Here is a 14,396-nt window from a genome sequence, read left to right as displayed (position 1 = left end):
ACATGTGGCTGAGTCTCTCTGATGTTTCCTCCTCTAACCATCTTGATGCTCTCTGCTCTTTCACCTGTCCACCAGGAAGTAAGCTTCAGAACCAGTTTGGGATTTTTTTACCCTCACTTTTTTAGTGAGAAAACCATGTCAAACTAAATATGAATCATAGCAGAGGATTACGAGAGTTTAAAACATGTCAGGAGAAAAACTATAATATGTGGTTCAACCAATTTACATCACAATGTCAACGAGCCACAGTTAAATATACCAGTGACAGTTGTCACCTTATTCAACAAACAGTCACAAACAAAACTTTCTCACAGCTGTTTATGACAGTTAAAATGTATACTCCTTTAAATTCTAATGTTGAAACAAATTAATAATGATTGTACAACTGATTACAACCCTCACTCTGTGTGTGTGTGTGTGTGTGTGTGTGTGTGTGTGTGTCATGGACACCAGTCCTTGCTGCAAGACACAATATAAGAATATTGTAGTAGTTTTAATAATGATAATACATCTTCCTCCAGCTAAGTAAGTAGTTTCTACACTTAACATGTCCTCCAACCTAAACAACACAACAGGCCGTTTGTTCTTAACCTTGGATATGACCCATAAGAGCAGCAGGTGTACATGATCTTCATTGTCACGGTAACAACAATAAACAGTTATGGTAAAGACACAGTCACAGATTTAAGCACAAACATGTCTTGGTTGTCAGGTCAGGTTAAAATAAGTACTTATGACCTTTGTCGTCATAGTAACAACAGTAAACACACAGTTGAGGTTGTGGAGCATTCACGGATAAAACAGACAACGATGTTGGCTTGAAACCAAACTCTCTACAGCTGCTACAGGACAGGACACATTAGTTAAAATTATTATTATTGAAACAGTTTTAATGGAAGAATTAAGTTGATCTGTCTGTCTGTCTGTCTGTCTGTCTGTCTGTCTGTCTGTCTGTAATCTCTGAGAGAATCCATCAACCTAATGAGTATTATATTAAAGTACCAGTGATCTGCAAAGGGAGAAAGAAGAAGAAATGTAACAAAGGAGAGGAAAAAAGTTTAGTTGAAACTGAGGGTGCTATTTTAATCCAGCCTTTTCTTCTCCTCTGTTCACTCTCAGCCATTTTCCTCTATCTGAAACACCCTGGTGGTTACTGAGCCTGAGAGCTGGTTAGAAATGTAATTGAGTCCATCTTTTTTCTGTAATTGACTGGGAACAGATAACCGTCAAAGCTGAGTCTGGCTAAGTGTATGTGCGTGTGCTCTTTTGTCTTCCACGTATTTCTTAGTTGAAGCTTTGTCTATGAGGGGCCATGAGGGACGTGATTCAGAATCACCAAAAAGCTTTAACACACAACTGAAAAGGTGTCCACATACACATACTAGTAAAATGTGCTGAAATGCTCCCTGATAATATTGTGATTGGGCAAGAGTATTTCAGTTAACATCAAGTGGAGGCTCTCTGTGACATCACACATTGGTTTGTGAACTGATGTTTTGTTGCCATGAGTTTTACATTTTGGATGTCACCCTCTTTGTCTTTTGGAGCCAGAAGAAACAATATTAGAAGATGTTGTTGTTTGATGTTTGTTAGCTTGTAACTGGCAGTGGCTGACACAGTGTTAATGTTTGTGCTAATGCTAACTCTCTCTCTCTCTCTGTACTGACAAGGTTTCAGGTTTATTTAGCCCCGCCCCTCGTCCCCACAAGTTGACAGGATTGGTTCCTTAGGTTTGTGATGTATGAAACCCTGGCTGTCTGAATCTGTTTTTATGAGACTGTCATTGGTTCACTGCAGTTCAAGGTGGAAACACTCAGTCATGATGTTGATGATCATTTCTCTCATCATATGTCTGTATTATATAAAAATCATATGGATGTTAACGAGGTTAAACACTTGACTTTCATCGGAGGGTCTTTAACACACTGTTATGATATGAAAGAAAGTCATATTGGACAGAACCAACAACATACTTAGAATTCTCAGCAGTGGTGGGGCCTCAAAATGTAAGGTTTGTTGTGTGATTCTAGAGGAAAGGAAGGTCATAGATTAATTAGATCAAGTACATCAACCCCCTGAGGAGCATAAATGTGCAAATGTAAAACTTTTCTGCCCATAAGTTTCAACATTTCTTAAGTACATGAGGCATTAAAAAAGTCTCTTAAATGGATGTATTTATTCAGAACCCCCCCCACACACACACACACACACACACGAAACAGTATAGAATCTGCTCAACAGTTCCCTCCCCCTCTTATAAACTAAACTGCAATGAGGACAAGGTCATAGTTGGTGTTTTCCTACTGGAATCACAAATTCCAGTAGGAACAATTTACAATTAGAATGACACTCAGCGGAGTGCATACCTCCACCACCAGGTCTGTTGATCTGGTTAAATCTTTAGGATGAGTTTGTTAAAGACCAAAGCCAAAATCCAAAATGGCTGACTTCCTGTCTGCTGAAACTTTTGAAAAGAATATTTAGTTTGTCCAGAATGATTAGAGCAAGGATCCCACTAAATTTCAGGAACATCCAAGCAACTTTATCCCAACATAGCCCTGCGTTCGGGGGCACTATGAAGCCCGCTGGCCATGCTGAAACATGATTGGGTAGGAATCATGTTTCTGTGAAAGTGCAGAGGCCAGATGAATAAAACTCAGTGTAGATTCATGACTAAAACTATGTGTACGCACAAAACCAGAAATATTCATACCCATTCTTTTCATCAGAATTATGGAGCCGTGCCTTCGCATGGTTCTGCTTTAGAAATCTCATTCACTGAGAAACTGGGCGCATGTGCAAGAGCGTCATTTCCAAAAAGCACCGTCTGTGCTGCAAGTGATCAGACACAGAGAAGAAAGACGAGAAAGAAGAATATCTGAGGTCCCAGCATGCATCAGTTTACTGTGGTACAGTCACTCTAATGTAAAGTCCTGTTTCACTCTGGACTTCATGTATTGGGACTAGAGTCTTAATGAGGCTCCACAGGCTCCAACACTGTGATGAGTCAATATTCAAATAGTGTGAAACAGTTACAGAACGACTCACAATAAATAATCAGGATATTAAACGATGCTGAAGGAAACACTGACGCTCAAACACGATTTCTGTTTGTGAAATGTAAAATTGTTCTTGCTGTGTAAACTTATAATGATGATAATGAACGAAGCTCCGTGCAGTTGTTTATTTTATTTTATGTTAAATCACGTTTCTCGTCTTATTTTGTATTTTCACTGTGACCTGGATCACTTTGGAAAACTGTGTGTTCACATGGTCAAAGGAATGTGTGAGGCGACACACTCTGTGTTTATAAAGAAAGCCCCTGTTCTCACAACCAAAGGTGCGAAGGTGCGATGCCCCTGGTGCTCACACCCTAATTATAATTTCACCAAAATCAACAGTTGCTAGGGACCGTTGGTGCTTGAGCGCTAAGATCTCAGACTCTGATTCAGTACGATCTTCACTCTGAACAGTCTATCGTTGAAAGTTACAACAACCCTTATGAAATTATAAATGATGTAAATCCCATTTCATTGATCATGAAATATTTCATATTCAAATTGACAATTTGACCTGTGCATGACATTGTCGCCAGAAGAAAAAGCAGGGCATCACTAAACATTTTGTTTCTTCTGAGGACCACAAATATTCACCGAACCAGGAAGTTTGGTGGGAATATCTTACTCTGGACCACAGGGATCCAAACCAGCCAACATAACTAACACTAAAGCCAGCTGAGGTCCCTGCTTCTTTAGTCCTGAAAGTGCTTGTCACTTACTTCATGTTATATAAGCACAGAAGCTGAGCAACTGTGATGCTTTTGCCTGATTCCAGGTCTCCATAGCAGTGTGCCTGGCAGGGTTTGCCTGTGTGATGCTGGTGGTTCTCTTCCTTCTCATCAACAAGTATGGACGACGCTCTAAGTTTGGCATGAAAGGTAAGAAACCAGTAAATCGAAAAAGATCTGAAATATCAGAGACTCACGAGAGCTTTCATTTCTGTGTACCTTTGTGTTTTGTCTAGTGTTTTTTACAGTATCGGAGTCAGAACAGCCTCAAGTTCTGCCTGTTCTTTTGCGGAGTGTCCATGGGTGTTTTTTTTGTTTGTTTGTTTTGTTTTGCCATGAATTGTCTTATTTTTACTGCCTGCACATCCTTAGACATGCTCTGCATCATGTGCCTGTCCAGAATTACACACAGGGGCACCTGACATAGGGCATCTTCCTTGCACATGATATACTTCCTCTTGATTGAAATGACTCAAATAGTTCACACTAGTATTTGGTTTATCTCACTCTATTAACTTCCACCATACACTATTCTACAATAATAGTATGTTTAAATGCTGTACATTTACCTAACCATGCTGTAATGATGAGTGCTGCTCACAGGGAAAACACACTGTATTATCATTATTTTCTGTCTCTACAATAACCTTGGACCAACATTTACTTGCTTGAGCTCAGAATAATCCAGTGTGGCAGCAAAGCCTCTGAATCAGACACCGATTGGCTGTGATGGCACCACAGGAGCCAATAAGAGTGTCCGATTCAGAAACGTGACTCTAGACGTCACCAACAAAGATGGCAGATGAGAATCAATCCATATACATACAGCAAAAAGCAATGAGCCAGGACCATAGACTGTAAAGAAAGATGGACGTAGCCTATGTGATGTCACCCACAAGTTTCTGAAGAGCGGTGTTGAAGCTCAGAGTGAGCTGCTCAGAGTGAGCTGCTCAACCGTCACCATCTTGGCAGTGTCTGACTCCGCCCCTAACCCCCAGCTAATCCAAAAATGTCACTCAAAGAGGTCACAGCGTCAATTCTTCATAACTCTAAGCCATGATAAAATGTAAACAGGTGAGTTATATAAACAGGTGTCATGAAGGAGGAAATTAGCTCTAGAGACCAAAACTGTTTTTGTACCATAAACATGTTTATTTCTGCTGTAAAGTTGAACATTTTAACATGGGAGTCTATGGGGATTGACTCAGTGTTGGAGCCAGACTCTAGTGGCCGTTAGAGGAACTGCAGGTTTTCGTACTTCAGTGTGGGCTAAATTTCTCAGCCCTGGAGTTTGATGCTTGGTGCAGACACAGAACAGAACTAATGTTAGGTAGAATGAGGCCTTGTTGTGACCGATGTTAGCTCAGCCCCCTCAGTCACAGAGTGCTGAAACAGAGGCTTCCACCAAAACTGTTTTTGTACCAGGCTGTAAACATGTTTATTTCTGCTGTAAAGTTGGACATTTTAACATGGGAGTCTATGGGGACTGACTCAGTGTTGGAGGCAGAATATTGGTCATTACAGGAGCCGCGGGTTTTGGTGCTACAGTTTTTAATTCAATTTTCAGCATTGGAGGTTGATGCTTGGCAGTGAAACAGGTGAAACTGTCCAAATCTTTTCCAACTTTATGAATCAGTGTAACGACAGTGGGCCACAGGACAAAGAGGAGCTTGTTGTGAAGCACTGATTCTCTAGTTTCCCTGAAAGCTTTGAGGAGTAACTATCCTCTGACAACATGATATTTGTGAGCTTTTACACTCCTGTGGGCTTCAGAGAGTTAATCAGGCTCAAAGTGACTTGAATGAAGCTTAAAGGTGAGACTGGAGCTGTCATGCGTAGACAAGTGGTCTGAATGGACAGAGGGGTAATGTCAGGAAGAGAAGGTTACAGGATATTTAAGAGATATAAAGACATAATGAAGGGAGGGAGTGACTGAGGATCAGAGGATGGGCAGAGACGTTTTCAGTCAGGAAAATACCGGACTGTTCTGCTTTCACTGGTTGTTGCTCTACCACAGAAATAGGCCCACAATGAATTACAGTAGAGAAAAGAATATTATCTGACCTACAGCTTAGTGATTACATGTTCCTGACCAGGAGCAGCCATTTGTGACTCTTCCCTGTCTGCAACAACATTGTGAGAGAGCTGTAGACTCTCTCAGCAAGGAGGTTGAGGTGGAAGATTTTACTGGCAGTAGGTCACTGGTCATGTGACTAATTTCTGGTACAGTCACTTTAAAAAAATCAGACTCTGCTGCATCAAGTCTGACAAAGCAACTAGCCACTTGTGTCCACAGTAAATCTGATAGACCTCTGGACAAACTGTAAGCCAAAGAACACTGTTCTGCTGGCCAGGTGGAGGGGGTCCTCCCCTCCTCCTCTCTGGATCAAGACAACACACCCTGTGATAACCAGTGTGAGCAATCCCAGATGTAGTTATCAATTTTTGTTTGGATCTGGACTAACAGACCACACACCTGCCAAAATAGAGAGGTTACAAGTTTGTTAAGCACAAGTACTCTACCTCTGTAAGAACCTGAGGGAGCAGCAGTTTCTTTTTAGTTAATGATGATGGATGACTTGCTCCATATCTTCTCTCAGCCCAGCCCAACGTCCCAGAAGGCTTTGGCAAACTCTAGAGGGCATCAATGCCGGCTTCCTTGCATGCTCTGCAGAGCGGCATGAAGTTCCTGCATCTGCAGACTCCTGTCCAACTGAGACCTGAGGCAGTTCACCGCAGAACCTCTGGAACAGTGTATCATCCGCCTCGTTCTCTACTGTAGAGAAAGGAGTGAAACTCAGGAGCTCATCTTCTTATTTAGCCAGGTTCTGTTCATTCTTGCCCTGTGTTTTCTCCAGGGCAAAGAAAAATCATCTCTGTGATGTTCTGGACTGGTTCTTACCAGCTCTCCCTGTACTTTGATGTCCAGCAGGTTGGCTAAGGCCATTTTGTTAGATTTGAGGATTTCAATGTATCCTCAATTTCCCATGGACTCACTCATTGTTTCTTGTCCCTCAACATCAGTCTCCCGATCTTTTATAGATCTGAAGACGTCCTTAAATGGTCTCAGCAGTGCCTAAGACAAGTAATATCACTCTTCCTCTGTCTGAAAGCTGTCCATAAATAACTTAGAGCCTCCTTAAACTTTTATCAAAAGATAAAACTGAATAAAATGCCACTATTAATGCACATTTAAAAAATATTACAATGTTTTTTAGTAATCAAGTTTGGAGGGACCATGTGTACTGTCTGGCCTCTGCATGCGTCCTTCCAAGGCCAAGATATCCTGACTGTTAGTCCCTAGTGTGAGTCAAGCTTCAAAAACACAGCATCATACACTTCCCATACCGCAACTTTATGGCAACTTTTTATTGGACCCTGCCTTCCAGGTAAACACAGATTACAGGTCACAGCACCACCTGCTGGTAGCAGGAAGAAGTGTCGTTTTAGTGGTACTGAGTAAGTTAGAAATGAATATGACTCTGGCTAAACAGATCTAAACAGTCTCACTTGTTGCTGTTATTTATTATTCCACAGTTTAAACTCAGTGTCTGACAAAATCATTTAAAAGTTGCTGTTAGCTGGACCGGTCTCTGTGTGGGGACACACCTTCGCTCGCAGTGTTGAGACACAACAACACACACGTCCACGGTCTTTGTAATGAAAGCAGATGGTACAAATATGATGCCAGCTGGTTCTGACCGTCTGTTTCCCTGCCTCTATTTGATTGGCTGTTTGCCAGATACTGTTGTGGTAATTTGCTGGTCGTTGTCGGAAGTTAGTGTCTTTTAAAGTAGAGGGCAGCTTTGGTCACCATGACAGAGATGGATTACCAACACTGTCTCCTGATGAAAAACTGAAGGTTAAACTCCTCTGTGCCACCACGTGAGGGACACTGCTCGGCACTTTTTACCCCCCCCTCACTGACGACAACTGTGGCAGACATTATATTTTCTGGTTGTAGGATAAACTCTGAGCAGAACTCAAGAGACAGATGTGTCTGGGGTGATTCCAGACGACCCCCAAAGATTCACCGCCCAACGTAAACGCAGAGGACTTGGTTTATTGGGCTTCCACCAGGTACCAAACTACACCTGGTTTTTACATCAAAAGACATGAAAGCCAAAACAAGAGCAGATTAAGGTCACAACCGCAGAATATTTTCATTTTTAAATGGCTTTTTAAAATAAGATGAAAGGTCTCCATCCAGGCAATTGTTTTAGCTCCGTATCAGAAACGATGGTGTGAGCCATTATAACACCACTAAGAGACCAATATTCCCAGTCCCTAATTAGTGACGGACCTTTCTTTTTTTGTACTGTTATGTTTCATCGCAGATTTTATAATGTGAAAACCAAAGTGAAATATAAAGTTATAGAAGTAATTTAATAATAATATTATAAATATGAACAGGTAATCTGATGCTTCAAGATATACTTTAATGTCTTGTTAGCTCTGTGTTAAAAGCTTTTCACTTGGACTTGGATACACACACACACACACACACACACACACACAAACACACACACACACAAACACCATATCAACCATCTGTTGATTACCTCCATCTGTTCATTCAGTGGCCTCACAGCTCATAGCCAACCCACATTACTGCCTGTAGGGTGTGTGTGCACTCTCAGACACTCCCACAATGACATTTGACTCGCGGCACACACACAGATGAAGTTGGTTGATACGGAGAACTGATGCTTTTTAAAGAAGATGGAGCCAAGCTAAAATCTGGTGATTCCATTAAGTCTCCATAAATTCTGCTCTTCATACTCTCTGCTCTTCTGCTGCAGGAGAAAATTACATCTCTGTTTTCTCCTCAGAAGGAAAATTGTCAACTTAATCTGAAATCTGCTTTTAGATCCAGCAGTCTTTAATGTCCAGAGAGGATGGAGAGATGTCTATCTATCTGTCCGCCAGTGTCCATCTCTCTGTCTCTTTGAAGCTTGGAGAGCATCTGTCCCCTGAACACATCAGGCTCTGCTGGTGTACATGCATTTAGGCCCCTGATGGTACAATTGTCAGCGTTCACGCCACCGTCATGTATGGATGGAAAAAAAAGTAGCAGTCTGTAACAGTTGCTCCTCTTTTTTTTTGATCACGTTGTTAAACTCTGCCCCACTTTTTCAATTAAAGGCTGATGTGGCACCTGCTGCCAGTGAGTCCACACCTGAGGAGCATCCAACACACAAACAATCAAAGTCCTTCAGTAAATCGGCTTGTTGCTGTGACCCCACAGAGTCTCTGAGTGGTCTGGCAGGGTTGTAGTGTCTTCTCAGATTGAATCAGTGGTCGTGTGGTCACTGCTCTTCCATCAATTAAGAGTTTTAGTGACTATTCAGATTCTTTCTGGAAAAGGAAATATTTATAAAGAAGAAACAGTTTTCATCTGGAGAGGTCAATACAGCTGCTAACAGGTCAGTACAGCTGTAGTTCATATATTAGCCTTTTAAACCTAAATTTTATATTTGTTAGTATAATATATACAGTACACACACACTCACACACACACACACATATATATACATATATACATATATAAAGTTTTGTGCAGATAGACTCAGTAAAAGAGTTGCTCCCTACAGATACACAGGGCACAGAGGACACATACATCTGTAGGGCGCAACATCATCACATCACTTTTTCAAACTTGTCTAATCTGCACAAAACTTTGCATCTAGAATCACTATCACAATCAAAAGTTATTAAAGGAATTTTGATGAACCACTCTCACTCTCTCACTCTCTCACTCTCTCTTCTCGTGCCCCACTGAGAATCTGTGCAAAAGTTTGAGCCAACCGGCCACTAGTTTTCATTGTTGATGCAAAATCATGAAATATGCTGCAAGTAGATGTAATCTCAACAGAAATCTTCCAATCTGCCCCAAACTTCACAAATTTGATTAGAGTCCCTGCCTGAAGATCTATATTCCAGTATTCAGTTATAGTGCCACCTACTGAACAGGAAATTACATGTTTTATCAGAGCCGTTTCCCGCTATATGTGAACTATGCAGATGCATAGGGTCCCCCAAACTGCAAGTCCAGTCTCTATTTGGGGAGAATTAAAATTACCTGTCTTTATTTGTAGCCAGCCGAGCATCCTCATGTGTTTAGTGAAGCACTTATATGCTCATAAATTAAATGTGGGATATAAACAAAATTAAGCTGCAATGACAGGGAAGCTGTGGCTTGTGTTTGTGGGGTAATCAAGTCAAAGTCATCATTAGGGTGTCAAGCAATGAGTGAATTCTGTCGACAGGTATGAAGGGATGAGTGACAGCTGCATGTCACGTCAGTGAGGAGAGTAAAGGTAGCGTTAGTAACAGTATGATGGCATCAAAAAGGACATATTCCTCTGGTGCAGAAAAAAACAAAAGAAGAAAAGTGAAGAAGAAAAACACTCAGGAGAAAGGTAAGGCATTTGTTAATGATGTAGATTCACTTTTGGGATGGAGGGGGGAGCTATAATGTTAGCCAGTTTTTTTTTTCAGTTTGCTACTTTTGTCCTGCTGGCTAGCTCAGCTAGCCTCAGCTAAATTGATAAGTTAACTAGCTCAGCTAGCTGGCTAGGATTGTTTGTATGCAAATAAACCCAACTTTATACAGTGTGTGCTTTACAAAAGGGCTCAAATAAAATTGTAATTTGAAAGTACTGTGCTGTGGGACTGATTGACTGAAGTGACGCCCATTGTGTCAGATTATCGCAGGCTGCAGAGCATTTTGTTGAAAATAACCATATAAGACCATATCATCAGTTACATACATTTTTCCACTTTGCAATACTCTGCAAATATAGGTAATAATATTCCCTCTATATCATATAGTGCTCAACACTAATTTACCATTGTTTTTATTACTTTAAAGAGTACAATGTGAAGATAAAAGCAGAAAAAGCCTGAAATTGACAACTGAAATTGGGTGCATGCTTTAAAGGGACACTGTATATAGCATGTTGCATACACACACACACACATAGATATACATTTATGAATTTCTGTATCAGTGCAACATAATAATAATATTTGCTTATGATCAATTTTGCTTGGCAACCTAAGGAGCTTTGTCTTTGCAGGTGCAAAGTTGATGACATCATTGACGACTTTGCTTCTAAAACAGACAGGAAGCAGAAGTTTTGAGGAAGATAATGAAAACATAAGACTGATCATACAGATCATAATCACAAAGTAGTGTGATCATGTTATACAGTTACATATTGTTCATTTCAAACTAGAACATAAGTATTATTCTCTTGTTGTTTTGTTTTTATTATTTGCACTTATAGATGCTGGTTTATCGTATTTTTATTCTAGGTGATAGCCTATTTTATTTTCTGTTCATTTTGTGCAATGGCCTAAAACATCAGACTGTGATTATACAGATCACGATCACAGAAACAGATCTAAATGGCCCTCAAGGGGTTGTAGTGTTACATGTGAAAAGCTCCTCACTACCTGCAACATTAGTATTATTCTTACTAGTTTTTTGTTTTTATTGTTTGCACATTATAATGGATGCTGGTTCATTGTATTTTTATTCCAAGTAGTAGCCTAATTTATTTTCTGTTCATGTGGGCAATGGCCCGATGTTTATTTTTTTATTGTTTTAGGTGGGAGGGGAGATAATTATTATGTTGAGTTATGTTTCATGTTTAAGAACTTTGTTCTCAAAATTTAAAATAAACATTTTTGAGGAAAAGACTGCATATGTTGCATTTACTGACATAGAGGAGCTTCATCATTTACCTTTTATTATCATTTTCTGTAGGTTTAAATTGCTTGTCTCAACTTGAGATGTTTCATTTGAATATGAGACAGTTTTTTTTTTTTTTTACAAATCTAGCCTGTTTTCCTCTTAAAGTGTAACAGATTGAGGCAACTCCACGGATCATCTTAAAGAGTTTGGAATCCCCCCATTATAGTTTGACAAAATAGGGGCCCCCAAACAGCATCTTGCATAGGGCCCCCAAAAAGCTAGAAAGGTCCCTGTATTTTATAGTTTAACATCTACATCTTAGAAGGTTGACCAGACAGATTCATAATACTTTTTGGGTCATCTAGGGACATTATTCAGTCCATGCATAAAGTTAACAGTTTTCAATCAATGATACAGTAGTCATGTTTGTCATCGAAAATATCGAAATGTCTATGTCTATATTTCACCTTTCAAACTTCCAACTTCCAACCTGTTACCAATCGTTATTGTTTTTGTGGTGATTCTTCTTCTTTCTCAAGAGCAAAGTTCAAAGACACTGGCATATGGTTTCCAAAATGGTTTTGTTGTTTTGGCGATTGTGCTTCTGTTTAAGAGAAATAGTAATGAAGGAGGTGATGAAGTCGAGAGTGAAAAAGCAAATAGAAAAGAAGAGGGGACAAGACAGTGCTCCTTTACATGAGTCACAGCAGATGAATGAAGGTATTTACCCCGGACATGTTCCCTGAAGGAAGACTCTCCATGCTCACTGTTCATTACCATTTAAATGGGACCATCAAACATATACATAATTACACTGTTAGCTTCTTTCCTCTCTAATATAGTTTTAAATATTGCTTTGTTACACTCAGACAATGTAGGCCCTTTATTCACCACACACACACACACACACACACACACACACACACACACACACACACACACACACACATAGTATCTCCCCAGACAGAGTTCTCATTGGTTAATGTTCTCAGCAGTGAAAGCCTATGGGAAAAGGAACTGGCTCATTACAATTAGAATAAAGAGTTATCATCTTTCCTCATGACTGGCTCATGAGAACATTAGCAGAGTTCAGAGAGAGGGAGTATGGAATCACTCTGTGTTCTCTCTGGCTTTCTGGCACATACCAGAGTCTTGTAGAAATCCCACAGGGCTTCTGTGCTTTTGATATAGGCCTCTGCCTAATAACTGGTGCAAATGAAAGGCAGAAAATACTGAACTGACAGAGAGCTTCATGGCTTGGATCTAGAATGGAAACCTCTGGGAATGCCTGCTTCAAAACAAATTACACATTTTTGTTGCATTAATATGGGCAGTGACGGGCCTGTATGCATGCACACCCCTTAACAGTTTACATAGTTAAAGTGGTACCTTGACCTGCAATCATACTCAATTACTATCATCATCAGACAATTTACACTATGCAAAGTTGCCTCAGTTAAAGTTGCCTGAGTCACTCCCATCCACAAGAAGCCAGGTCTTGACCCCGATGACCTCAAGAACTACAGACCGATCTCCAACCTTCCTTCCCTCGGGCCGCCCAACTCCATCAGCACATGTCCAACCATGAGCTCTATGAACCCTTTCAGTCTGGCTTTAGAACACACCACAGCACAGAGACCGCTCTCACCAAAATTACTAACGACCTTCTCATTGCTGCTGACTCTGGCCACATCAGCATCCTCATCCTCCTGGACCTCTCAGCAGCCTTTGACACAGTCTCCCACACCATCCTCCTCACCCGCCTATCCGACTACCTTGGCCTCACCGGTTCAGCACTCTCCTGGTTTCAGTCTTACCTCACCAACCGAAAATCTGGATGTCCTCTAACCTATTGAAACTCAACAGCAATAAAACGGAGCCTATGGTTGTGGCTCCCAAGGCCCTGCTCTGTAAGCTTGGAGATCTATGCCTACTTCTGGACATCGACGACTGCTCCATCTCCCCATCCCCATGGGGTCATCTTGGACAACTCTTTCATTCCAGGCACATGTCAAGTCCATCACCAAATCTCGCCATCACTCTCTGACTCTGTCACAGAGACCCTCATCCACGCCTTTGTCACCACCCGTCTGGATTACTGCAATGGACACCTGTTCAGGGTTCCCAGCAAAACCCTGGAAAGACTTCAGTATGTCCAGAACTCAGCTGCAAGGGCTCTCACCCACACCGAGCCCTGGCAACACATTACCCCCACCCTCATCCAACTTCACTGGCTTCCAGTCAAAGCCTGCATGCAATACAAAATCATCTACCTCACCTTCAAATCCCTTCATGATCTCACACCCCCAGTACCTGTCTGACACTCTCCAACCCTATACCCAGTCCTGGAACCTATGGTCCTCGGACACTGGTCTGCTCTCCACCCCCCTACACCAGCCTGCAATCTTTTGGTGACAGAGCATTCAGTGTGGCAGCCCCCAACCTCTGGAACTCTCTCCCGGAAGAGATCCACACAGCCGCATCTCTGGACATTTTCAAAAAAATCGCTGAAATCCCACCTGTTCACCAAGGCGTCTGGCCTCTAGCTCACTCATCTCCTACAATCTCCTCCAATCTCTGCCATCCCTATTCTGTTTCGTCTTGTTTTCATTTATTTGTTTTTGTCTTCCCCTGTAAAGCAGCCTTGGGTACCTTGAAAGTCGCTATAAAAATCCAAGTTATTTTCAAAGTATCTCTGTTTGTTGTTTAAACCATGACTACAGATTGGGACCGTTTGATATTTCATTTGGAGGCTCGTTCTACTTATAGTGCCAATAAATGATTTATGAATTAGCATTAGAATAGTGTATGAAGAAAATATAGCCAGGTTTCATAATTTGTTGTATAATATTTCATTAAAAACCTCCTCACGCTATGACTGAATAAATCCAGACAGAGTCTCAAAGC

General features: G+C 41.0%; 1 protein-coding gene across 3 annotated transcripts in view; it reads left to right on the top strand.

Moving 5' to 3' along the window:
* The window catches only part of LOC111647668 (NT-3 growth factor receptor-like), a 129,814-nt gene that overhangs the window by 62,092 nt on the left and 53,326 nt on the right, over nt 1–14,396 (top strand). For all 3 annotated transcript variants that reach the window (XR_015436588.1, XM_023397297.2, XM_087171554.1), the window contains one exon: nt 3,835–3,937. Coding sequence is in view for 2 of the 3 variants with exons in the window: in XM_023397297.2 (XP_023253065.2) it covers nt 3,835–3,937 (103 nt within the window). In the remaining variant the exon portion in view is untranslated. The remainder of the gene's footprint in view (nt 1–3,834; nt 3,938–14,396) is intronic.

The sequence above is a fragment of the Seriola lalandi genome, unplaced genomic scaffold, assembly GCF_002814215.2.
Source record: "Seriola lalandi dorsalis isolate HSWRI2012SDOR001 ecotype SW California unplaced genomic scaffold, Sedor1 jcf7180002055008, whole genome shotgun sequence".
Taxonomy (NCBI): domain Eukaryota; kingdom Metazoa; phylum Chordata; class Actinopteri; order Carangiformes; family Carangidae; genus Seriola; species Seriola lalandi.
Note: the sequence above shows the minus strand (reverse complement) of the source record. Positions and strands in the feature narration are given on the sequence as shown.